Source organism: Catharus ustulatus, chromosome 20 (assembly GCF_009819885.2).
Source record: "Catharus ustulatus isolate bCatUst1 chromosome 20, bCatUst1.pri.v2, whole genome shotgun sequence".
In the NCBI taxonomy this organism is placed as follows: domain Eukaryota; kingdom Metazoa; phylum Chordata; class Aves; order Passeriformes; family Turdidae; genus Catharus; species Catharus ustulatus.
The window spans coordinates 11154579-11179298 of record NC_046240.1 but is presented as its reverse complement, the minus strand read 5'-3'; the positions used below and the strand labels follow the sequence as shown (position 1 = coordinate 11179298).

Below are 24720 nucleotides of genomic sequence, written 5' to 3'. Positions count from 1 at the left end.
TTGGTTTTTGCCTCAAATTTGGCTGCAGCTCTTCAGCACCCAGCTGTTGTGTGAGCAGGGTTACTCTGGCTGGTTTTTGGGGGATGTGCCCAAGTCCTGGCCCAGGAGCTGGGGCAGGGATGTGGTCTGGGCACCAGGACAGCCTGGGCTGCTGCAGCCTGCACAGCTTCTGGCTCTGAGCAATCTTGGTTAATGCATAGTTGGTATTTCTGCTAGAAATGACCCACATCCTGTTTTAGAGGGGGAGTAAAAAAATAACCTTGAATCTGTGACAGCTCCAAAGCCAACCCTTGAGAGCTGGGTTCCCACTGCTTCACCTTCTGGAGGGGCAGCTGCTGCCGTGCTGCCAGCAGGGATGGGAGGGATGTGGAACAACCTGTTTGCCTGTTTGTGGGCTGGGTGTGGAAGGGAAGGGCCACAATAGCTCCCGCAGTTCTTCTCCCAGAGCGATACTGTGAGTCAGCCCCGGCAGCAGCTCCTCCTGCTCGGCATCCTGCGGGGAGGGGAGAGGAGAGGAGAGCTCCCTGCTCAGCCTCCTGCCCCGGCCCCGCTCTGTTTGTAGCTCTGGGTGTAGCTGAGATGCTTCACCCGGGGCTCCCTCACCTGCAGGATGTGTGTTTTGGCTCGCAGCGAGCTCCTGTGCTGCTGCACGGTGCAGTTCAGGTGTTTTATTTACAGATTCCTCTGGCAGCTGATGCACAACGCCCCTGGCGTGGGTGGCTGTGCTGCTGCCAGGGCGTGTGCCCTGTGCTGCCACCCCAGCCCTGTGCTGCCACCCCGAAATTTCACCGTGGAACCCCTGGCACAGCCCCCAGATTCTTTTCCAAGTCGAATTTTGGATTATTTAGGCTCTCCAGCTACCGTGGTATCCCTTAGTCAGAGTTTAACTTCACCCCTGGGCTGGGTTTGGGGTGATGTCTCAGTCCCAGGTGGGATTTTGTGAAGCAGCCCAGGGTGTGCAGCACTGAGGGAATTCACACCCTGCTGCTGCTTTGGGGGATCGAGCTCAGATCCTGCTGGGGAGCCTGGAGCTGGGGAGAGGCTCTGGGGGAAGCTGAGGAGGCTCCAGGCAGGCGTCCAGCTGCCTTCCTGCCACCCTGTGTGTGTGCTGGGGGACAGCAGAGTGTCCTGACCATGATGGGACACAGCCAGGCTGTGCTGGGGGACAGCAGAGTGATCTGGCCATGCTGGGACACAGCCAGGCTGTGCTGGGGGACAGCAGAGTGATCTGGCTGCTCTGGGACACAGCCAGGCTGTGCTGGGGGACAGCAGAGTGATCTGGCTGCTCTGGGACACAGCCAGGCTGTGCTGGGGGACAGCAGAGTGATCTGACCATGCTGGGACACAGCCAGGCTGTGCTGGGGGACAGCAGAGTGATCTGACCATGCTGGGACACAGCCAGGCTGTGCTGGGGACAGCAGAGTGATCTGACCGCTCTTGGACACAGCCAGGCTGTGCTGGGGGGACAGCAGAGTGCCCTGACTGCTCTGGGACACAGCCAGGCTGTGCTGGGGGACAGCAGAGTGCCCTGGCTGCTCTGTGACACAGCCAGGCTGTGCTGGGGGGACAGCAGAGTGATCTGGCCATGCTGGAACACAGCCAGGCTGTGCTGGGGGACAGCAGAGTGCCCTGACCATGCAGGGACACAGCCAGGCTGTGCTGGGGGGACAGCAGAGTGTCCTGGCAGGGCTGTGACACAGCCAGGCTGTGCTGGGGGACAGCAGAGTGTCCTGGCCATGCTGGGACACAGCCAGGCTGTGCTGGGGGACAGCAGAGTCCCTTGGCTGTGCTGTGGGAAGGGCTCCGTGCCCTGCTGCCTTTGATGTGGGGCTGGAAGGCCCCAGCAGGAGCTGAGGGGGTGGCAGTGCAGGAGAAACCAAACCCAAGAGATGGATATCAGTGCTGAGAGTGCACCACGAGCCGCCCTGGCTGCTGGGAACCTGCCAGCTCCCAGGAGAGCAACGTGCAGAGCCCTCTGCAGAGCCCAGGGCTGCATTTGGGGACAGGGATGTCATTTCTGGGTGCCCCAGTCCCCGCTCTGTGACAGTGGCCAGAGTCCCTGTCCAACATTCCCGGGATTTGCACTGCAGCCAGACGGGAAGGGAGAGGGACAGGGGTGGTGTGAGCTTTGGGAATGATGAGAGAGCCACCCTGGCACTGCCACCCTGGCACTGCCACCCTGGCACTGCCACCCTGGCACAGCCCCTCGTGTGAGCCAGTGGAATTCAGGCACCCCTGAGCTGTGGCAGCCCGAGCAGGAGCTGTGTCCTGGCGCTGGTGACCCCTTGCCTGGCTGTCCCTGCTGAGTGTGACACTGCAGATGGGTGTGCTGGCCGTGTGGGAGGGCTCAGCACCTGCAGGACAGCCTGAAAAAGGCACGGCTGGCTGGGTGGGAGTGTGGGCACGCCGTGCCCTCCTCTGCAGGGGCAGAGCTGCAGCTCCCATCTGCTCACCCCTGCTTGGTGGGGATCCCTGGGCATTGCTGCTCTCTTGGGGCACCCAGGGACGCTGGCCCTGCCACCAGCCTGTGTCACAGCACTGCAGCACAGGGGCTGGTCCTGCCAAGGGCTCGGATTTTAATGTTTGCAGAAGGGTTTGAGACACGGTGTGTGGTGCAAAGTACGGATTGCTCCAGCCAGGAGGGCAAAGCAATGTCCAGGCAGGTTGTTCCTGGTCAGCTGGGGGTGTTGACACTCAGCTGGCACATGGTCCCTGTGCCCAGGGACATGGGGGGACATGGGGAGAGCGTCCCAGCCGTTCCCTTGGCCCGGTGAGGTGCTGGCTGTCATTTACAAACAGCTCCACAGAGGCTGGGAGCCTCTTGGGACGCTAAAATCTGCCGTGCTGGAAGGAAAAGCTTCCAAAGTCAGGCCTGGAAAGAGCTGACAGAGCTGGGCTGTCCCCAAGGCTCGCTCTGATCCAGAGACAGGGCTCTCAGTGCTGGCTGTGTTCCTGAAAGATGCTCCTGTGTGAGCCTGGCTGCAGCCACAGCCACAGCCCTTCCTCCAGGAACAGCGCTGGGCGTGGGGCTGCAGTCCTGCACTGCAAGAGAAAAATGAAAGGAAGTGGCAGAGCAGAGCTGGGATTCCTTGGCTGCAGGGGGATGGATCCCAGGGCTTAGCTGTGACCTGCTCTGAGTGCCAGGGCTGTGTCTGTCCCTGTCCCTGTGCTGGGAACAAGGGCTGCCCTCGTCCTCGCTGCCCTTCCTGCCCCTCAGGGCTCACCTGTTTGCTCAGGTGGGCTCTGGCTCGCTGCAGCTCCCCAAAGGTGGGCACAGGGGGATCTCCAGGAGCCCCCCTGGCTCTGGCTGGGGACCTCTCCTCACCAGCAGGTGCTGCCTGCCCCAGCCCCGGGGTGTCCCTGGTGTCCCTCACACCCTCCCTGTCCTGTCTCTGCAGGGGATGTGCTCTTCCAGATGGCAGAGGTGCACAGGCAGATCCAGAACCAGCTGGAGGAGATGGTGAGTGCCCTGCCCAGCATATTGGGGTCCCTGGTGGTGCAAAAAGCTTTCCTGTGCCTTGTCCAGATGACACCAGCCCCTCTGGTGTGGATTTGCTGAGCTCCAAAGGCTCAGCATTGCTCAGGCATCCTCTTCAGCCCTGCTGGGCCCTCTCTGAGCCCGTCCCTCGCTGCTCTCAGCCTGTGCAGCCCTGCTCTGGTGCCCTCCCCGGTGCCATCACAGCTCCCCAATGGCTCTGTGTGTTTTTCTTTCTCCCTGCAGCTCAAGTCCTTCCACAACGAGCTCCTGACGCAGCTGGAGCAGAAGGTGGAGCTGGACTCCCGGTACCTGAGTGTGAGTTCTGTGTGTGTGAGTCTGGTACAGCCCTGGCCTCGGGGGTCCCTGGGTGTCCCCAAACCCTGCTGGGGTCCCTGGGTGTCCCCAAACCCTGCTGGGATCCCCGGGTGTCCCCAAACCCTGCTGGGGTCCCTGGGTGTCCCCAAACCCTGCTGGGGTCCCTGAGTGTCCCCAAACCCTGCTGTGGTCCCTGGGTGTCCCCAAGCCCTGCTGGGGTCCCTGGGTGTCCCCAAACCCTACTGGGATCCCCGGGTGTCCCCAAACCCTGCTGGGGTCCCTGGGTGTCCCCAAACCCTGCTGGGATCCCTGGGTGTCCCCAGACCCTGCTGGGGTCCCTGGGTGTCCCCAAACCCTGCTGGGATCCCTGGGTGTCCCCAAACCCTGCTGGGGTCCCTGGGTGTCCCCAAACCCTGCTGAGGTCCCTGGGTGTCCCCCATCCCTGCTGGGGTCCCTGGGTGTCCCCAAACCCTGCCATGCCATCCCTGCCATGCCAGCCCCAGTTCCCTGGTCCCTGGTGTCACACACGTCACCATGCACAGCACTGTCCCCTGTTTGCTCTCTGGGAACCCCCCTTGCCAGGGGCTCTGCTGGCTCCTGTCCCCCCTTGGCAGCAGGAGCTGCAGCCAAGGCTCAGAACTTTCTCCTGTGGCTTCCAGGCTGCGCTGAAGAAATACCAGACAGAGCAGAGGAGCAAGGGGGACTCGCTGGACAAGTGCCAGGCAGAGCTGAAGAAACTTCGCAAGAAGAGCCAGGGCAGCAAGAACCCCCAGAAATACTCGGACAAGGAGCTGCAGGTAGGGCTGGGGACACAGCACGGGCTGGGGGACACCAGGGGGTGTTTGCCAAACCCTGGGCAAGGATTTGCTGCTCTCTTTAGGGGAAGGGGCTCAGCTCTGCTGGGATGTGAACGGGCTGTTCCCACGGGCACAGGGCAGAGAGGGGCTGGAGCTGCTGTCACCCTTTGCCTTCACAAATGGCCCTGAGGGATCCTGAATCCCTGATCCGTCGTCCCTGGGTGTTCTGTGTGTGATTTCTGTGCCTGAGCCCCTTCCCCCTGCGGCGGGGGCGGCGCCGGGGGCGGCTGCGGTGAATCAGAGCGGTGTGATGGGTGTGATGGGTGTGATGGGTGTGATGGGTGTGATGGGTGGGATGGGTGATGGGTGATGCTGCGTGTGGTCCCTCCCGGGGGCTGCGCTCAGGGGTGGGCACAGGGCGACTCAGAGCTCCCCACAAAGCAGGAGGCAGGGCTGGGTCCCACTGAGGAGTGCCCAGGGCACGTCCTGGAGGGACTGTGGCACTCAGGGCACTGATGGATCCCATTTGGGGCACTGTGGATCCCATTTGGGACACTGAGGATCCCATTTGGGGCACTGATGGATCCCACTCAGGGTAACTGATGGATCCCATTTGGGGTCACTGATGGATCCCATTTGGGACACTGAGGATCCCATTTGGGGCACTGTGGATCCCACTGGGGGTCACTGATATATCTCATTTAGGGGCACTGATAGATCCCATTTGGGGTCACTGATGGATCCCATTTGGGACACTCATGGATCCCATTTGGGGCACTGTGGATCCCGTTTAGGGCACTGTGGATCCCACTCAGGACACTGTGGATCCCATTTGGGGCACTGATGGATCCCACTCAGGGTCACTGATGGATCCTACTGGAGATCACTGTGGATCCCATTTGGGGATCCCACTGCTGTGCTGGGGGCTCTGCTGTGCCCTCCAGAGCTGAGCAGCTCAAGCCCCTCTGAGCCTGGCATCTCCACAAGTCCCAGCTCTGAAATTCCTGCTGAGCCAGCAGAGCCCTGTCAGACTCTGAGCCCAGCGTGGGGGACACGGGGATCAAACCTGTGCCACCCCCAGGGACAGCAGAAGGGAGCTGCTGCCACAGCCAGCCTGTCCTGCCAGAGCTGGGGCAGGATCCCCATCCCACAGGGATGCAGGGATGCAGGGAGGGCTGAGCCTGCTGCTGGGATGGGACAGCCCTGCCAGCACAGCTCCCCGGGCAGGGAGCAGGATCAGACACTCATTCCCTTTAATCTTCCAGCAGTAAGTATTTAGGAAGTGCTTATCTCTGAAAAAGCCTTCTGATGGCTTTTGAGCTTACAGAGCTGTGAGACCCTTCCAGCCCGGAATATTCTGTGATTCTGCTGCGCTCGGCAGGGGTTTGCTCTGCCTTAGATCTGAGCACAAAGTTAAAACTGCTGAATGCAGCCAAGAGGGCACTTCCCCTCTCTTCTCTGCTGACTGCAGAGCTGGTGTTTCCTCAGCAGAAAAAGAGAGTTTGGGGCCACCCTGGACTGTTTTACCTCTGCTGGGCGTTGGAGAGAGGAGTGGAACTGTGTGGGTGTTCATGCAGAGGGGAGAGCCTTGTTTTGGGCTTTGAGGAGCTGGAACTGGGCTTTGAGGAGCTGAAACTGGGTTTTGGGGAACTGAAACTGGGCTTTGAGGAGATGAAACCAGGTTTGAGTGGATCAGGAGCACGCACAGAGCTTTGTGGGGCTTTGCTTTCCTCAGGTTGGTTTGTGGAGCTGGCCCAAAGCCACCCCTGTGGCCACCTGCCAAACCTCTGGTGGTCTGTTCAGGCACCTGGGGATGGTTTTGGGATGCTGACAGCTGCACCAGGCTGGAGCCTGGGGAGCACAGAGCCGTCAGCCAGGGCTGCTGGAGTCCCCTGATGGGCTGGGGCTGCTTCCTTCTCTCCCGTGGGAGAAGCTGCTGCTGCTGAAGTGTCACCTCCTTGGAGGCAGCAATAACATCTTGCTCTTCTAGAGGCTCATCCCCGTGAAGCTGCTGGGGCAGCTGCCAGCCAGGAGTCTGATGCTCTGTCATCATCTTCCTGCATGTTTAATGCTCTGGGAAGCAGAACTGCTCCTTTCTGCCTCTTCACCGCTTGAGCAGTGACCACATCTTGTCATCACCTGCCAGTGAGACACGTGGTGGCAGCAGCAGGGCTGTCCTGCAGGGACCTCTGGGTTTATGTAACATTTGCCAGAGGGAGAGCAGGTCTGGGGCCACCCAGGCCCAGGTTTTGGCACAGGACAGCCTGGGCTGGGCAAGGGCAGCAGCGTGGCTGTGTGTCCACACTGCTAAATCAGCCCAAACACCTCTCTGTTCAATTCAGCTGTTCCCCCTTTGTAAAGCAAAATAAATTCTGGAGCTCAGCAGGGACTGCACCCTGCAGTGGCTTTGGAGCAGGGGGTTGAGGGGGTGTGATGCTCACAGATTCTTGCAGGAGGCTTCTCCTGAGCTGCATCAGCCTCACTGCATGGACAGAGCTGGTCCAGGCCTGTCTGCAGTCACCTGGCCCCTGTCTCGTGCTGGTTCTGTGGAGTTTTCCAGAGGAGGACAAGCCTTGCTAGCATTAAGTGCAGCCTGGACAGCTCACATAGCTCTGAACCAGCTCCAGGTGCCAGAGGCTGCAGGGGTGATGTCCCAGCTCCCAAAAGCTGCAGAGGTGATGTCCCAGCTCCCTGAGGATGCAGGGGTGATGTCCCAGCTCCCTGAGGCTGCAGGGGTGATGTCCCAGCTCCCAAAGCTGCAGGGGTGATGTCCCAGCTCCCAGAGGCTGCAGGGGTGATGTCCCAGCTCCCAGAGCTGCAGGGGTGATGTCCCAGCTCCCAAAGCTGCAGGGGTGATGTCCCAGCTCCCAGACCTGCAGGGTTGATGTCCCAGCTCCCAAAGGCTGCAGGGGTGATGTCCCAGCTCCCAAAGGCTGCAGGGGTGATGTCCCAGCTCCCTGAGGCTGCAGGGGTGATGTCCCAGCTCCCAGAGGCTGCAGGGGTGATGTCCCAGCTCCCAGAGGCTGCAGGGGTGATGTCCCAGCTCCCAAGCCCTGTCTGTGATGTCCCAGCTCCCTGAGGCTGCAGGGATGATGTCCCAGCTCCCTGAGGCTGCAGGGGTGATGTCCCAGCTCCCTGAGGCTGCAGGGGTGATGTCCCAGCTCCCAGAGCTGCAAGGATGATGTCCCAGCTCCCTGAGGCTGCAGAGATGATGTCCCAGCTCCCAAGCCCTGTCTGTCATGGCCAGGAGTGATGCTGTGCTTGGGGGTTATTGCTCTCCAGTGTCACATTAAGCCAGGCTCTTATCCCTCATGAATCAGTCCCGAGCTGCTGCTCCAGACCAGGAGAGAGGGCTGAGAGCCTCACATGGCTCCTCTTCCTCTGGAGTGGCTGAGATGGGGCTTGACCTGTGCTGAAAACCAGGAGAGCAAACCAATTCCATTCACTTCACATCTCTGATGAAGAAGAATGAAAACAATATTAAGATTAAACAATCACCAAGGAAGCTCAAGTGCTGTAATTTCATTAAAGGCTCGTTGTGATCAGGCCGTGAAATCAAGGTCATGATGGGTTTGGGACCTGGATTGAATCAGCAGCTCAGCAATGAAGTTGTGTGGGTTCAAAGTATTTATCAAATCATATTAGCCCTGTGAGCAATTGGATTTCTGCATGGGGCTGAGACCAAACTGGGTGTAATTCAGCCTAAATAGCAGTGCTGGGGCTGGGTGTTGGTCCTGAAGGCTGTGCCTGGCCCAGGTGACAGGGGGTGACCCTGGGTGGGCACTGGGGGCCGAGCTCAGCCCCTGCCCTGCTCCCATGGGACTGTTCTGAGCATTAAATACCACCGTGCCAAATAACCTGCGGGGTTTTTTAAACTTTTGTCATTGAAACCTCATTTGGATATTCCCATCAGGAGAAATAATTTTAGGTGTAGGTCAGGAAGCTCCAGATGAGACAGAGCTTGCACAAACCAGGTTAGGAGGTTTATGTGAAAGTCAAACAGGGAAGGACTCAAAGCTCCAGGTGCCTCTCTCCAGCTTTGGCTGGGATTTAGGCTGAGGCAGGACACGTGCCCAAACCCAGCAAGACAAGAGAAGCCCTTCCAGTATCTAAAGGAGCTCCAGGAGAGCTGGAGAGGGACTTTGGAGTGACAGGACAAGGGGAATGATTCCCACTGCCACAGGGCAGGGTTAGGTGGGATATTGAGGGAGATTCTTCTACAGAGGGAAGCTGTGGCTGCCCCATCCCTGGGAATGATCCTGGAAGTGCCTGTGCAGCTCAGGGCTGTGCCATGGGCATTTGGGTACCAAATCTGTGCAGTGAGCTCTGCTCTGGGGTGCCCCTGAGCTGAGGGAAGGTTTTGGAGGTGAAGCAGAGCTGGCTGGAGCCAGCACTCCCTGCTGCTTTGCTCTCTGAATTTTATGTAACAGCACGTGTGCGTGGCTGGGGCAGCAGCAGGGCAGGGCTGGGGCAGGCAGATGTGACCATAACGAGGGGAGACAGCCCTTCCCGGGGGAGGGAGGCAGCCTGGCGTCCCTGAGCTCGGGCTGGGCTCCCCGGGATCCGCTCTGCCTCGCCCATCACCTTGGATCACCGTCAGCAGCCCTGTGCCAGCGTCCCCACGGAGGGGAGAATGCAACCAGAGTTGGGGAGGGTGGTGGGCAGCACATCAGGGCACAGCCTTCCCTCCTGGTGCTGGGCAGCACATCAGGGCACAGCCTTCCCTCCTGGTGCTGGGAGAGCTTGCTTGTCCCCTCCCTGGGGAATGTGCAGGGCTCTGCTGTGCCTGTGTGGGTCCAGGGGGCTCCTGGGGCTTTGCAGGGTCAGTGCCTCCACAGAAGGCAGGGAAATGTGTTTGGGCTCCCGTGGTGACCAGTGGTGGCCATTCCTTGTTGTTTTATTTGCCATATTACAGGAGAGGTGGGGTCAGGGCTCGTCCTGAGCTCTGCTCTCCTTTCCTGGCTGTGGAAGAGCCTCGGGTGTCCCCAGGCTCAGATCCAGCATTGCTGGACACACCAGCCAGCCTCGGTGACAGTGACAGTGACAGTGACAGTGACACTGTGGGGTCGGTGACAGTGACACACTGGGGTCGAGTGTGGGGCTGCAGGAGGGGCAGAGCCTCCCTCTGCCTGGAGCCATTTCTGGGGATGGGGAGAAGCTGCCCAGGCTGAGGATCCCTGGCTGCTTGCTCTGCTCATTTTGCTCATTTTGCCTCTGTGCTGTGTTGGGGTTTCAGCAGGTTTGCCTCGAGTCTGTTCCCTGCCTCAGATGCTCTTCTCCTGCTAATCAACCTCACTTCTTTTTTAACTGATCCCATTTCTAGCTCTTCTCCCTTGTGGTTGCCTAAACAAATCCTCTCTTCTCTCCATGTTTACTCCTTCCAGGTATTTCATCTACTGCATCGATCCAGCACTGTCCTCTCTCTTCCCTGACCTTTCCTTTCTCTTTTCCCTCTGCTCTGTGCTGCTGGTCCTGAGCAATCCCTCCTTGGGATGAGAGCAGCGGCTGGCACAGCCCCTCCCTGCCCTGCATCCCTCCCAGTGCTGGATAAAAGTGTTCCTGGTGTGCTCCCCTTGGCTCTCTGCTGCCAGGGCTCATGGCTGGGCTGTGCTGTGACCCCAGGGCAGTTCCTGTGCTGGGTCCCCTCTTGTCCCTGGGGTCAGTCCCTGGCTCAGCCTGGCTGGTCCCAAACCCGCTCAGAGGGATCTGGGGTGATGATTGCTGTGGTGGAGCCCAGCACTCCCTTGGCTCGTGTTCCCTGTGTTTGTGTTGCTGGCAGGGCTGGGAGGTTTGAACTCATTTCCCAGCCAGGCTGAGCTTATCAAAGGCAGCTCGGTGCTGCTCCACCTGCGCCGACAGCAGCGTGTGCTCCTCACAACTCACATTGACATTTCTCAGCTGCTCTGTGACCCACATCCCCTCTGAGCTGTGCTGGGGAGGTGGCAGGGCTGTGTGCCCTGCCTGTTTGTGCAGGACAGCAGTGGCTGCTCGAGCTGCCTCTTGGCAGCAGCTCGCTCCCTTTTCATCTGCTCGTGTTCCTAATTCTGTCTGACCCGCTGGGGTCACTGGGTTTGGCTCTGGAGCGGGCTCTGCTCGTGTGCCCGGCTCTGGGGGGTCCCTGGCTGAGCCCCCACGGCCGGGGGTGCCCCAGGAGGGGCAGGAGCCCTGGCAGTGCCAGCCCTGGCAGTGCCAGCCCTGGCAGTGCCAGCCCTGGCACAGCATCCTGTGCCAATCCTCTGCCCGGCGCCGCCACGTGCTGACACTGCTAATTAGGTCAGCGGCTCCCGTGAATTGGAAGTGGATGAGGGAGGCAGGGGGGGCGGCACGGGGGAGTTATTTGAGGCCTCTCCAACCTAGAAACCCAGAAAAGATTTTCTGGAGCTGTTGGGTGGCTCTGGTGTGTGCTCTGGCTTTGGGTACGACCACCGCCCTCCCTGCTTGCTCAGATCACAAATGGGGTTTGTTTTTCTTCTTTTAAACCGGGATTTTATTTAGACAGTTCTTAACGTGCGTTTGAAGCTGACAACCTCAATCAATCAAGGTCTCAGTTTACAATGAAATGCTTGAATGGTTCCTGCTGTCAGTGGGGTCTTGGGGAAGCACCTTCCCCCAGCCCTGAGAGGGGATCAGGTCGTGCCAGGCTGGGAAAGGAGTTTGGGGGTGGTTCAGAGTGGGGTGGCTGAGCCTTCCCCCATTTCTGGGCAATGCAGACAAGAGCAGCAGCCCTGAGTCTCACTCCTGGGTAGGGCAGAGCCTCTCCTTAGAGTGCAATCCCAAAATCTTACATTGTGCTTTGTGTGTTACTTTCCCCCCCGTGCATCTGGCATATTTAACAGACTTTTTGTTAAAATTTGCCTTTCTGGGCGTTATCTGAAAGCCCACTGCCATTCTGAGCAAACCCAAACTGAAAACCACCCCGTGAACAAGGAGTGTCGCTCGCCATTTTGTGATGGAATAACGTGGAAAATCCAGGCTCTGGGTAAATCAATGGCACACAGAGCAGATTTACATGAAGTATATAAAGCTCTGAGTACTAAGTTTGGAGCGTGGGCCGTGCGCTCGCGGAGCGGCGTGTTCCGACTGGCTGAGACAAGCACAGGAATTAGCAGGAGCCTTGCAAAACCAGCCTGGGAGCAGGGCTGTGAGTAAGGCTTGTACCTGCGGGTTTAGATCCTGCTGAAAGCTGCAGCTCTCACGCTGCTAAGCCCGGGGTTTCTCCCTGTGTTGTGGTGTCTGGGACTGCCTGGCCCGTGGTGATCCTGCAGGGAATCGCTGCAGGATGGGCCTCGTGTTTCTAAATTAGCTGGAGCTGGGCTCTTTTCACTCCTCACCTTCTCCTTCTTGGTGGCCCAGTTAGGAAATGAAGCAGGATGAGTTTTGGGGATGGGGGTCTGTGTGTGCTCTGCTGTTCCAGGTGCTCTCAGGGTTGTGCTTTCCTTCCAGCAGTGGGGCTGTGCAGGACGGGCAGCGCTGTCCTGCCCCTTCCCCTGGCACAGAAACTTGGCAGCAGGGCTGGGTCCATCCCAGACCATCCCAGGCTCTCCAGGCTGGCACTGGGGCACCATTCCCCATCTCCCATCACCGCTGCCAGGCTCTGCCTGGGCTCTGTCCCTGCTGTTCCAGGCTAATAATACCCGGGAGGAGGCGGCGTGCTGCGTCCGAGCCCGCTGCGGGAGCTTCCAGCACATCCTCCTCCTCCTCCTCCTCCTCCTCCTCCTCCTCCTCCTCCTCCTCCTCCTCCTCCAGGGCTCTGTGTGCCCGGGGCTGCTGCTGCCTCTCCCTGCCCCAGCCCCTCTGTGCTGGCACAGCCCAGCTGTCCCAGGGCCGTGCCCTGTGTCTTTGCTTCGGGGTGATGCCAAACCTCCATCACTCCACTCCTGTGCCCAGCGGCGTCAGCTCAGCTCCCTTCGCTCATCTCTCCCCATGGCCACAGGCGTTTGCACTACATTTGCTCATTTTGGAGCAAAAAAATTCTCTTTGAAATAGGGTTGTTGGTTGCAAACTGGGTTTTTAATCCGTTTCTCACTTTCCCTCACCCAGGCTGGTGCAATGTGGGGAGACCCAAAACCTGCTGGCTCTGGCACGAGGGTTTTGTTCTCACGGGGTGCTCGGAGCAGGGTGGGAGCCAGGAGCAGGTCCAGCCCCAAAATAATCCCCCTTTGAAGTCTGGGATGTCACTGAATCTTGCTGCTTTTGTTGGTTTGCTCCATTTTATGTGTCTGCTAATAAATATTGTAGCACGCTAAAAATAACTGATAACCGTGAAGAAGCAGCAAAGCTGCTTTGGGCCCTGAATTTCCAGTTTAATTCCCGTCTCAGAGAAGCTTGGGCTGCCTGAAGCAGCTCTGGGCTGGGAGTGTTGTGGCTTTTCCACTGTCCTAGGGAAGAGATGGTGGCAAGGAGGTGTCACAGTGTGGGACAGCGAGAGGTGCTGCTCCCTGGTGCCACAACGCAGGTGGGAGCATCCAAAGGGATGAAAAGAGGAGAAGGTGCCAGGGTCAGGGAGCTGGGGGCACCTCGTGTGTCGTGCCCTGTGCTCCCTGCAGTCCCCTGTGCCACCTTTCCATCAGTCAGAGCGAGGAGTTGGGCTGGGCTGTGGCACAGCCATGGGGCTGGCAGGAGAGCAGGAGCCAGGACGTGGCACCAGGGAACATCCAGAGCGTCCTGTGCCGGTGTGTGGCACTGCCCTGTCCCCATCCCCGTGTCCCCTGCAGGGAGTTTTAGCGGCCCTGTGTGTGGCAGGGTCCCTGTGCAGGATCTGGCAGGGCCGGGGCGATGCCGGAGCCGCGGTTTGCGCGCCGGGGGCTGCGGGGGCCAGCGGGTACAGCTCGTCCCGTGCAGCCCACGGCTGAGTCAGCGCTGCGTGGGGCTGCGATGAGTAAGGGCGGGCTGGGGGCTGTGCAGGCACACGTGTGTGTCCCGTGCCGGGGTCCCCGCCTGCAGCCCCCTCCCTGCTCCTCTCCCTGTTCCAGTACATCGAAGCCATCAGCAACAAGCAAGGGGAGCTGGAGAATTACGTGTCTGATGGGTACAAGACGGCTCTGACGGAAGAGAGGCGACGGTTCTGCTTCCTGGTGGAGAAACAGTGCGCGGTGGCCAAGAGCGCCATCACCTACCACGCCAAGGTGAGCTGGGCCCTCCAGAGCCCGTCCTGGCTGCCCCATCACTGGGTGGATGCTCCCAGCTCAAGCTGCATCCCATGGAACAGCCTGATATCCCAAAAACCACATCTGGTGCAGCCCCTGCAGCTCAGGGGGAGATGGAGCAGCAGGTGACTCCAGGGAAGATGCCCCAGCGGGAACAGCTGCTCCAAATCCCTCCTGCCCATGGCAGCTCCACCTCCCTCCTGCCCATGGCTGCCCCATCTCCTGCACCAGGGCTGGAGCTGCCCCCTGCCCGCCTGGGAAGCAGCAGCACCTGTGTTGGGCTGGGGCAGAACCCATCCAGACGAGAGCTGGCAGCGCAGCCTCGTGCTCCCACTCTGGTTGTTCCCCACCACCGCCCTCCGTGGCTCACAGCAGCCATCTGTCACCGCCACGCTTGGCACCGGAGCAGGAGAGGGAGTTGGGATTAGTCAGCTCTGTCCTGGCACATCCACAGGATGGATCCACGCTTGGCTTGGCGAGCGTAGTGCAGGAGGGGAAAAATTCCCTGCAGGGCTGGGGGTCAGCGGGAACGAAGCCAAACCTGGCTGCAGCAGCACCCAGAGGGGGATTTTGCAGGTGGGATTTTGCAGGTGGCTTGTCCAGATCATGGTGTGTGTCCTGTTAAAAACTCCATCCTGCTGCACCCCATGGCTCCTGCAGGATGCTGCACAGGGTCGTGAGGCTGGACCCACTGGCTGCTGTTGGGGAAACATGCAGGGACTTTGAAACTGGATTTAGAGGGGTTTTGATATGCAGAACCACGTTTTGTCTCCAGATGAGGCAGAGCAGAGACATCAGCTCACCCCTGGCTGTACTGGGGAGTGACCTCGAGGGGGCTGGAACATCTTCCCCCTCTGAGTCACAGCGGGGTGCTCACACATTCTGGGTGAATGAGGACAAGTTTGGCTCGTCTGTTCCCCCCTTGGAGCATGGTGGCAGGTGGCTGCCAGTCCTGCAGGCAGGGAGCAGGGGGGCTTGGGTGCAGCTCTGGGGCCTGGAGCCCCCAAAGGAAGCAGCTCATCCCTCGGGATGTGGGGACAGCCTGGAGCACGGGCTGTGCCCTGCCAAGCTTTGGGCTGGTTTTATTCCCCTGTTCCACGTGGGGCCCAGCTCCCTGCAGCCTGGAGATGCTGCACACAGAATATCTTGGAATAAACTGGGGAGATGGATTACCTTTTCCTTCCCTCATTCCCATTTTTCATGATATCCTTCTGGCTCTGCTGGAAGCAGGATATCCCCATGTGTTGTGTGTGCCATGCACAGAGCCACGGATCAACCCAGCCCTGGGTCTGTGTGGTGCTGCCCAGGCAGGGGGTACAGACCATCCCTGTGCCCTCACACCTCGTTTTCCTCCTGCAGGGGAAGGAGATGCTGACGCAGAAGCTGCCGCTGTGGCAGCAATCCTGCTCGGATCCCAACAAGATCCCGGAGCGCGCCATACAGCTGATGCAGCAGATGGCTGCCAGCAGCAATGGCACCATTATGCCCAGCCCTCTGTCCACATCCAAGTCCAACCTCATCATCTCTGACCCCATCCCTGGTGCCAAACCTCTCCCTGTCCCCCCGGAGCTGGCACCTTTTGTAGGAGTAAGTATCTGTGTGCTGGAAGCTGTCCTGCCCTTCTGAGCAAAGCCGGAGGGACGAGCCCAGGCCGGTGTCACTGCTGTCCTTGGCAAGTTGCCCTTGGCTGTCGCTGATGGCAGGGATGGCAGCTCCGTGCTGTCCATCCTGGCATGTGGGGATGAGCCTGGCCTGGGGACGGGCAGCCTGTCCCAGCTCATCCTGCTGGGGTCACCGAGCTCTGAGGCTCCCAGGGGCTGTTTGGGGATCCCACAAACTGGACCTGCCTGTCCAGGGTGGTCCCTGACTGTGGGACTGAACCCAGGTACCCCAATAACTGCGGGATAAAAGCCTGGAGTGACCCATGGGATGGAGGACCCTTCACCAGAGGGTGTCCCCCTGATGTGGGGACACGAGCTGAGCACGGAGCTCTGAGCAGTCAAACACCACAGAGGTGACCCCACTGCTGCCCCAGAGCACTTTGGTGTGGGTGGGAGCTCAACCCAACAGGACAGAGCTCTGATTTGCCTCTGTCCCAGGAGCTGTGTCCCACTGGGGAGCTGCAGGGGGTGTCCCTGGGGCTGCAGGGGGATGAAGCCCTAATGAACCCCCCCGTGTCCCCCTCCCCTCCTCTCTCGCAGCGCATGTCAGCACAGGAGGCCATGCCAGTGATGAACGGAGTCTCGGGCTCTGACAGCGACGGGTACAACCACTGGTCTGAGATGAAGCCAGCACAGCCCAAATCTTTATCTCCTCCCCAGCCTCAGAAGCAGCTGAGTGACTCTTACTCCAATACACTCCCAGTTCGCAAAAACGTGGCACCGAAAAACAGCTACGCCTCAGGTGAGGCCCCAGCCCTGCTCAGGGAGCCTGGAGCCAGCTCTGCCACAGGAGAGCTCTGGGGGACAGGGAGGGATGGACACTGGGGATGGACACTGGGGATGGACACAGCATCCCCTCGCTGTCAAGTGCTGCTGGTGCCTCTCGGTGTTAGGAAATGCTGGAGCTGAGCTCTGCCCTGCGGTTTCACGGGATTTCCAGCAGGAAAACCTTGTGGAATCTGGCACAGGGACCCTGCTCCCTCTGCCATGGCTGCTGGGTGATGCTGAAAGTCTGGTCCTGCTTATTGAGAGGGAAGGTGTGAGGCACTCTGGAGGTTTTAGTGCTGAAGGAAGGAGGGATGGGGGCCTGTCCTGTGCCTTGGGGTGCAGGATTTGGGGCACCCAGCGCTCTCTGTCCCCCCAGCTGAAAACAAGACACTGCCACGCTCCAGCTCCATGGCCGCCGGGCTCGAGAGGAACGGCCGGACGAGGGTGCAGGCGATTTTCTCGCACGCTGCCGGGGATAACAGCACCCTCCTGAGCTTCAAGGAGGGAGACCTCATCACCCTGCTGGTGCCTGAGGCCCGGGACGGCTGGCACTACGGAGAGAGCGAGAAAACCAAAATGTGAGTGCTGGCTGTGCTCGGGAACAGCGTCGTGTGGATCCTCTGAGCACAAACCTGGGCTTGCTTTGTGATCACACATCAAACTTCATCCCCACCCTTGCCTTCCAGGAGGGGCTGGTTTCCTTTCTCCTACACACGGGTCCTTGACAATGATGGCAGCGAGCGGGTCCACACCAGGTAGGAGCATGGTGGGGGTGCCCTTGGGATGGGAATCAGGAATTCCTTAGGAATTCTTGTTAGGAATAACAGCAGGAGGGGTGCTGCTGCTTCTGGGTGGCTTTTGCCATGAGTGAATGAGTGGCCTGGGGGTCTCTGCGTGGAGCTGACACCTCTGCTCTGGGCTCCCCAGCCTGCAGCAAGGGAAGAGCAGCAGCACTGGCAACCTGCTGGACAAGGATGACATCTCCATCCCGCCGCCGGACTACGGCATGGCCTCGCAGGCCTTCCCTGCACAGGGCACCAACACCTTCAAGCAGCGGCCCTACAGCGTGGCCGTGCCTGCCTTCTCCCAGGTGAGCTCCTCTGTGGTTTCTCCCGTTTGGGAATGGGGGATGCTGGAGCAGATCCTGGGCACAGCCCCTGTCCCGGGCTGGGGTGAGCGGGAGCGCTCCCGGTGCTGCGGGGGTGCCGAGGGCGGCTCTCCAACCTCTGTTCGTTGTTTTAGGACTACCTAATGCCCTATGGGTGTGCAATTAAAGACTATGCCAGTGGCCTCTGCCAAGCACCCTCCGCTCACTACAAGCCTTACACTAGGTCGACAGCTGTAAGTCCGACGCTTGCAATGTTTCCCTTGGGATTTACGGAAATTCGGCTGTTTTGTGCCTGGTGATCCACGTGCCTTCACCCTGCTCCTGCCCAGCACCTCTCCTGGGGTCAAGGGGTGCAGGGAGCCCATGGATGGGGAGGAATGGGCAAGGCACGGGGGGCAGTGGCACAAAATGGCCCCGTAAACACCCAAAGGACAACACTTGCTGACTCCATGGGAGTCTCCCACCAGAAACAGGCTGCTCACAGGCAACTGGAAGTGTTTTCTCTGGCAAGTGCCAATTCAAGCCGGTGACAGTCCCGTGGGGACACTGGGGCAGATCCTGCACAGGATTCCAGAGTGTCCAAAGCAAGCCCAGGGCTGCTTGGATCACAAGCCAGGGAGGATGCATGAGCAGATGGGATCAGCCTGACCCAGGGGCTGCTGGTGCAGCAGAGCTGTCCCAGCAGGACGAGCACAGTGGGATGAGCCAGGCTGGCATCCCGTGCTGGCAGGTGGGGAGAGGATGAGGAGGGACAGAGAAGGGCAGTGAGCACTGCTGACAGGACACATCAGCTGGGATCTGGTCCTCTCTGCAGGGACTGGGGAGGAAGCTCTGCCCCACTCCTTGCTGTTTTGCTGAGGTGTTCCAGCAGGATTTGTTGCTGTTTTGTGACTGGGAGCATTCCTGGGAAGGTGGGGATGTGGGTCTCCAGCTCGAAGGCCAGAGACTCCCCCTCTTTCCTGGAGTGGTCCCACCTTTGCCATGGAGAGCAGAGCTGCTCCAGTCACCCCAGGGCAGGGCCCTGCTCGAGGAGGGATGTCCTTGAGGGACATCTCCAGGCCTGGTCCCCATCTGCCCCTCAGTCCCTCCCTGCAGAGCCTGCCCAGCACCGGCTAAAGGAGAAAATGGTCCAAAACCCTGTGGGTTTCTGGTGGGAGTGAGTACAGGCAACCCCTCTTTCCACAGAACATTTCACTGGTGTCTCAGTCGTGCAGCCCCTTTCCAACAGTCTCAGCATCTCAGCAGCAGCCAGAGCTCTGTTCCTCGGAGTGGCTGGGCAGAGCAGAGCAGAGCAGGGCTCTCCCAGCAGTCGCTTTTCCATGTCTGGCCAGACAAATTCTACAGAGAGTGGTGCAGCTTCACTCCCTGCTGTGTGAATCCCACTCCAGTCATCTCCATATCTCCCTCTCCTCTCCAAATGCATCAGCTCTTGGCCCTGGCTCCTGATGCACTTTGGTTTGTTCGTGTGACCCTCTGGTGGCACCTGTGCCCTCAGTCCCTCACTGTGCTTCCTCCCCTCCTCTCCACAGGGCCTGGATGATTACGGGACGAGGTCTGTCAGCAGGTAAGATGTCACCTTGCTGTCACATTCCCTGCGAGCTGTCGGCGTTGTCTGTGGGTGAAACCGTGTCCCCACAGTCCCTGCATGGGACTGGCAGTGCCTGGGATGGGGCCAGGTCTCCTCTGTGACAGTGGGGGGATCAGGGAGGGCAGGTCCCAGGGCCAGCCTGGTGTCCCCAACCTCTGCTCCTCCAGAGTCGCGTCTCCTCCCTCCTGCAGGCTCACACCTGCACGGGGAGAGCTCCAGGGTTTGTGCCCAGCATTCTCCATCCCCTGTGCCTCGGAGCTGCTCCTTGGCTGAGCCCGGTGGAGCTCGGTGGGTCCCGGTGCCGGGAGGGGTCTGGGCTCGCTGCTGCCCCGCGGCCACTCTGGCATCTCTGTGCTTTGTTCCGCAGCGGCAGTGGCAGTTTGGTATCAACGGTGTGAGGACACCTGGGCTCGCAGCGGCCCCTTGCTGCTTGGAAGAGCTTTCTGCTTCTTTCCCCTCCCTCTTTTTTTTTTCCTTCCCTTTCGTTTCTCTTTCTCCACTTCTTTTTGGATTTGAAACTCTTTGTGATCTTCAAGGAAACCATGGTGCTTCTCACCCCTCCCTGGTGTTCACAGTGCCCTTGTTTCTGAAGCCTTTTTGGAGCAGAAACTGCTGCCAGGTCTGTGCTCGCAGCCCAGGTGCAGTTGTCACTTAGTGGGACCCGGTGTTTGTCCTCCCGTGTGATGTTAGCGATGCACTGTCCCCCCCAGGGGCCGCGCCGGCCGCCCCGCACGAGCCTGGACCAAACTCCCAGACTGGATCACATATGCATGGCCTCTGGTGTCCGTACTGTTACTGAGCATCCGGGATGCCCGCGCCCGGGATGCCGCTCCCGAGGGACGGGCAGCGCCCCCGCGCCTCCCCCCGGCCCGATCCGCTTCCATCCCAGCGCCGTGGCTTTGGGAGAAGCGGATGGCACAGAGCTCCCGCCCCGGGGAAAGGGCTGCTTCTGGGCTGGGGTCCCGTGGGAACCCCCCCGGAAGGGTTACTCCTGGTTGTTTTATAAATATATATATATATATTTTTTGTAGCAAGGTATTGTTACCTCACGTTAGGGCTGGGGCTCCGAGGATTGCTCGCATCCCCAAACCAGGCTTGGGCGAGGCAGCCCCCGTGGGGGGCGAGGCAGTGCCCAGGGAGCCCCCACCCCGCACTGGGGTCCCCTCCTGCACTAGCCCGGCCGTGCCCTCCCAGTGCCCGTGGCCGCCTCCACTGCAAAGCTGTTCACGCTTTTTTCTGATGTGATTTTTAAGACCTCTGACATTGCCTGTTTACTGGGACATTGCTGGCAATAGACCCCCCCCAACCCTCACCCCGGACCAGTTTTTGGGTTATCTCCTCGCCTACGGGCACACTGTTCCGAGCCCCTCCTGCATCGATGTCCGAATTTTGCTAAGGATTTTTAACCCAGGATATTTCACGATGAATGACTGAATGTAGAGGGGGAACAACAACAAAAAAAAAATTACCACAAACCCAGCCTAGCAAAGCCTGTGTGGAGATTGTAAAGTGCTGAAAAACCTTTTTTTAAAAGCCAGAGAGAATTGTGCCCTGTACTGAGTTATTGTTTGAATAAAAGTTTTATTTATTGCATTGAGCTGGGCCTCGGTGTCTTTTTCGGCTGCCGTGCCTGCGTGCTGCCCTCACCGCCTGCATCGCCCACCGCGCATTCCCAGGCCGTGTTTTTGTCCCTGCTCCATCCCGGGGGACGCGCTCGTCCCGCCGCCACTAAACAGCTTCGCTGAGCGGGAGCAGCGACAGCTGCTTTAGGGCCGGGCCCCGTGTCCGCCAGCACGGAGGGGGTGATGCTGCTCCTGTCCCGCATGCCAAGCTCCGGCTGCGCTTTCCCGGCGCTGGGAAGCGGCGCTGGCCGGCCCGGGGGGAAGGAAGCCGCCCCCTCCCTTCCGCAGCCCCCGCCGTGCCACAGCTCCCGGCTGGCCGTGCCCTTCCTTCCCCTCCTCGCAGCACCAGCGACTCAATAAACACCACTTTTCCTCCTTTTTCTTCTTTTCTTCCTGCTGTTTCCTCTGCCCCCGCCGGCGCTGCGTGCGGGGTGGCCAGCGGGCTCTGGGGCCGGGTGGCCACCGGCTCGGAGCCTTCAAATCTCTCCTTAACCACGACCTTCTGTTCCCATCAAGCGTCCCGGCGTCCTCCAACCTGCCTTCTGTTTCCCTTGCAGCCCCGATGTTGAAGTGGCCAGGTTTTGAGGTGCCCCTGCCCGTTAGTAAGTGACATTGTCGCGGGTGCGCTGGGCAGCGGGTGACGCCGCGGGGCTGCGCGGGGACGGTGCCACCGCTCTGCTTCCCGCTGCACCAACCCCAGCGTGTCCCCTCCCTCCGCCACCGCTGTCCCCGACCCTGTGCCGAGCTCTCCGGGGCTCCCCGGCCGCCTGTGCTGCTCGCCGCGGCTGCGCTTGCCGGGATGCTGAGCCGCTCCTGCGCTTCCCCCGCTGCCCGTAACTCGCTCTTTGGTCGCAGGTGTCCTGTCCGGTGTCCGCCGCTGTCCCCAGCCCTGTCCGGCGGGGCGGGGCACGTCCGCACTAACCGCAAGTTTTTTGAGCAGCTTTTTTTTTGTTGTAGACTCGTCCCAGGAGCCTCCTCGTCCTGGCCCCAGGGACGGGATGCAGGAGCCTCCCCAGGAGTCCAGACCCTCCTCGCGGGCACTGCAGAGCCTGGAGAGCCCCTTCCCCGTTTCTCTTTGATCCATGAGCTGCTTTCCCTGGAGCTGCAGGCTCCAGCCCCAGTGGCTCTTCTCTGCCAGGACAGAAATAGTTAAATGAGCCCCGGGTGACTCATCAAAGCAACTTTTCCTCTCCCTCCAGTCCTGAGAATCTATTTTGGCATCCTGGGAGGGAAAGTGATCTAAGCATCTGCATTAATTAGGTGTGAAATTAATTACCCTATTTTTAAGCAAAAGTAATTTATCTTTGAAGGAAAGAAAAGGCGAACGTGGAGAGGTGAGGGATGGCAGAGAGGGGGCCTGGGGCTGACAGTGAGTGCCTGTCCCAGGGGGATGGATGTCCCAGCATCTTCCTTTCTGCTCTGGGGACATCCCAAAGCTTCTGGGGACATCCCAAAGCTGCTCTGTCCAGGTGCACACAGTAACCACAGCACTTTACCTGAACCCACATCAGGGGGAGCAGGGCTGTGCCCCACGGTGGGCAAATGTCCAGTGGGACGTGGCGTGGGTGGTCACTGCGTCCAGCAGGGACAGGAGATGGTGTGGCTCCCTGGGGAGGGCTGGGGACAGTGGGCAGATGAGACAGAGGGGCTGCAGGGAGGGCAGGGGATGCTTGGTGGCTCCCCAGGCAGCCAGAGGGACCCCCAGAGCTGCCCACACCCCCAGGAATTGACTCCTGCTGGGAGAGGACAGAGGGACCTCCTGCAGAAGGGGTGAGGATGCTCCCCGTGCCAAGGCAGCCCTTGTCACCTGTCCTGGCCAAGGGACAAAGGCAGCAGGAGGGTGCTGGGACACCCAGGCAGGTGAAACCCAAGGTCAGCCTGTCTGGGCTCTGGGCTCTGAGCTCACCCAGGTGTCCTCAGTCTCTTCCTCTTGGATATGAACTTGTCAGAGGCAGCACAAGGGCTCTGCAGGGAGCTGCCAGCTCTGCCCTTGGCCAGGAGGTGAAGCCATAACCCCCTGCTCCAGGGCTGATCCTGCAGTGCTCCCGTCTGTGGGAGCTGTTTGAGTCCAGCCTTGGACTCCCAGTGCCATCCCCAGCTTCAGGCTGAAGGAGAGCGAGGTAGGAGAGCAGAACATCCCCCTGCAGCTCATCTCTGACCCACTGCAGCTTAGCTGGGAGGAGCTGAGCAGTGGGGGCAGCTCGGGGAGCGGGGGCAGCTCGGCCTGGGGCTCACAAGGCAGAGCTTTTCCAGTCCAAGCCCTTCCCAAACGCTGCTGTCCCGTGGTCTCGCCAGTCGCCGCTCGCTGTGCCGGTGCCCGTCCTCTGCAGGCCTCCACCCCCTGTTAACTCTTCCTTCCTCTTCCTCTTCCTCCACAGGAACCCCTTTGCCAACGTCCAGCTGAAGCCAACGGTGACAAACGACCGCTCGGCTCCGCTCATCAGCTGATCCGGGAGCGCTGGCGCCCGCCTGGCACTCGCCACCTCCTCCTCCTCCTCATCCTCGCCGCTGCATGTCCAGCTTCCCAGGACTCCATTTTTAGGCAGAATTTATTAATCCTGCTGCTTTGAAAGCCAAAGGCTCAAGCTAGTGCCCTAGTTCTCTCTTCTCTAGACTCCCTCGGTGGCAGAGGGTCGCGGCGCTGCCGTGTCACCGTGCTGCCATGTCACCTGTCCTTAGCCTGTGCTAACGAGCGTGGTGGCACCTTCCAGAGGCAGGGCAGCACCGTCCCAGAGCTGGGCTGGCTCCCAGGCCCAGCTTGCTGTGGGTGGAGAAACGGGCTCAGCTGGAGAAAACTCTCCGTGGGCTCACAGTGCTGCAGTGGGGCAGCAGTGGCAGTGAGGTCACTGTCCCTCTGCTCTCCCTGCCCAGGCCAGGCAGGACACCAGGACACCCTGGGACAGGGCAGCTGGGCTCAGCTCGCTCCCAGAGCTGCTGCTGCGCCAGGGCTCGGGGTATGGCAGGGAATTACGGTACTGCTGTAAAATATAAGCTAGGAAAAAACCACTTGTGGAGGCCAGGGCAGTGTGTGAGTGAGCCTTGGGGTGCCCCTGCTCCCTGCAGACAGGAGCTCCCATCCGGACCTCTTGCTTGGCTGTTTGCTCTTCCTCTATTCCTAGGGCTGCATGAGAGAGAGAGATAGATAGAGATAAATATATATAAATATATATACACACACTTGCTAAGCTTATTGCTGGGGGTGCCCACGAGCCAGGCGGCTCCCACAGCCCGTCCCACAGCTCCTGAGTGACCAGGGTCACATCCTTGCTCCAAAAACAGGGAGAAGAGGGTTTCCAGGCTGGAACTGTGTCTCCCATAGCTGAGGGGCTGAACCCGAATGGGGTTTTTGCTTTTTCCGTTGTGTTTCTCCTTTTTGCACTTTCTGATCGCTGGTGCAGCATGTCCTGGTCCCCACAGCCCGGGCAGTGGGTGCTGGGCTGGGCACAGAGTCCCAGTCAGAGGTGGTGGCTCATCTCTCCTGTGTCCCCTGGGATGAGTTTTCCAGCTCCACTGCAGGAAAACAGCTTCTCCTGTGACCGCCAGGCTCCAGCTCTGCACGAGGGCTCCCAGCTCCACCGTGTGCCTCCTCTTCCTCTCCCAGGGCTGCAGCAGATGGGTGGGGGCCAGGCAGGGCAGGGGTGGGGGAAAAGGCTCTGCTGGGGTGGGGGAAGAGGGCTGGTGGCCACAGCCTGGGGTGGGGACAGGCCTGGGGTCCCCTCGGCCACTGCGGTGTCCCCCGGGCACCCCAAGCTGCCACCCTGGCTCCAGCCAGCCCTGGGGGCTCTGCTGCACCTCCCGGCTCGGTGGCACCTGGAAGAAGTAACCTGAAATAATTTTTTTGTGAGAAAATGTAATTTATGAGCAATCCAACCTCCCCCAGCCCTCCCTCCCGCAGCGTTTTCCCTGCTCCAGGCTCCTGGAGCGTGGTTTGCCCTCCCGAGCTGGCTCCGTCCTGGGTGCTGGGCAATGATCGGGGCAGGAAACGGCTTAAGATATTTTAAAAACTTTATTATTGGCCCGATGAGATTTGACACACATGCTGGGAGCTGTATGGAAATCAGCACTGATAAAAAATACAGCAATTATGACCCGTATTGAGAAAATAGACCATGTAAGAAGAGCCTTTCTATTAAAAAAGTTACCCAAGCCACAGCTCTGTCCTCATCCACCCTCCGGAGCCGGGACCTGCGGCGCCATAGACCAAACCTGGGGTGTGGGGTGGGGGCTGAGAAAACCC

The 24720-nt window shown here is 59.8% G+C and overlaps 2 protein-coding genes across 10 annotated transcripts in view; one reads left to right on the top strand and one right to left on the bottom strand.

Annotated features, from left to right (window-relative positions):
- The window catches only part of BAIAP2 (BAR/IMD domain containing adaptor protein 2), a 40904-nt gene extending 16271 nt beyond the window's left edge, over positions 1–24633 (top strand). Inside the window, exons 4-16 of one of the 9 annotated variants that reach the window (XM_033076564.2) lie at positions 3399–3460; positions 3722–3793; positions 4453–4590; positions 13563–13715; positions 15096–15323; positions 15938–16139; positions 16542–16743; positions 16852–16920; positions 17093–17255; positions 17408–17506; positions 18803–18837; positions 21041–21085; positions 22862–22944. In XM_033076564.2, coding sequence (XP_032932455.1) covers positions 3399–3460; positions 3722–3793; positions 4453–4590; positions 13563–13715; positions 15096–15323; positions 15938–16139; positions 16542–16743; positions 16852–16920; positions 17093–17255; positions 17408–17506; positions 18803–18837; positions 21041–21068 — 1451 coding nt within the window. In that variant the 3' untranslated portion in view covers positions 21069–21085; positions 22862–22944. Of the gene's footprint in view, positions 1–3398; positions 3461–3721; positions 3794–4452; positions 4591–13562; positions 13716–15095; positions 15324–15937; positions 16140–16541; positions 16744–16851; positions 16921–17092; positions 17256–17407; positions 17507–18802; positions 18838–19228; positions 20459–21040 lie in introns of those variants that run through there. The other 8 variants (XM_033076566.1, XM_033076561.1, XM_033076563.1 and 5 more) reach the window with 8 other exon arrangements.
- On the bottom strand, positions 20423–21567 carry LOC117005177 (collagen alpha-1(II) chain-like). Its single transcript, XM_033076571.2, has 2 exons — positions 21218–21567; positions 20423–21075 (listed from the first exon to the last, which is right to left on the bottom strand). The coding sequence occupies exons 1-2, from the start codon at positions 21565–21567 to the stop codon at positions 20628–20630; spliced, it is 798 nt and encodes a 265-aa protein (XP_032932462.1). The 3' UTR covers positions 20423–20627.
- Positions 24634–24720: the final 87 nt, after the last annotated feature.

Bases quoted from the DNA above. Each gene is read 5' to 3' on its own strand.
- LOC117005177 (XM_033076571.2), bottom strand. From the start codon at position 21,567: ATGGATCAAAGAGAAACGGGGAAGGGGCTCTCCAGGCTCTGCAGTGCC. The intron at 21,076-21,217 runs GTCGGGGACAGC...ACTAACGGGCAG, and splicing joins CCCGGAGAGCTCGGCACAGG to GGGCACCTCAAAACCTGGCC.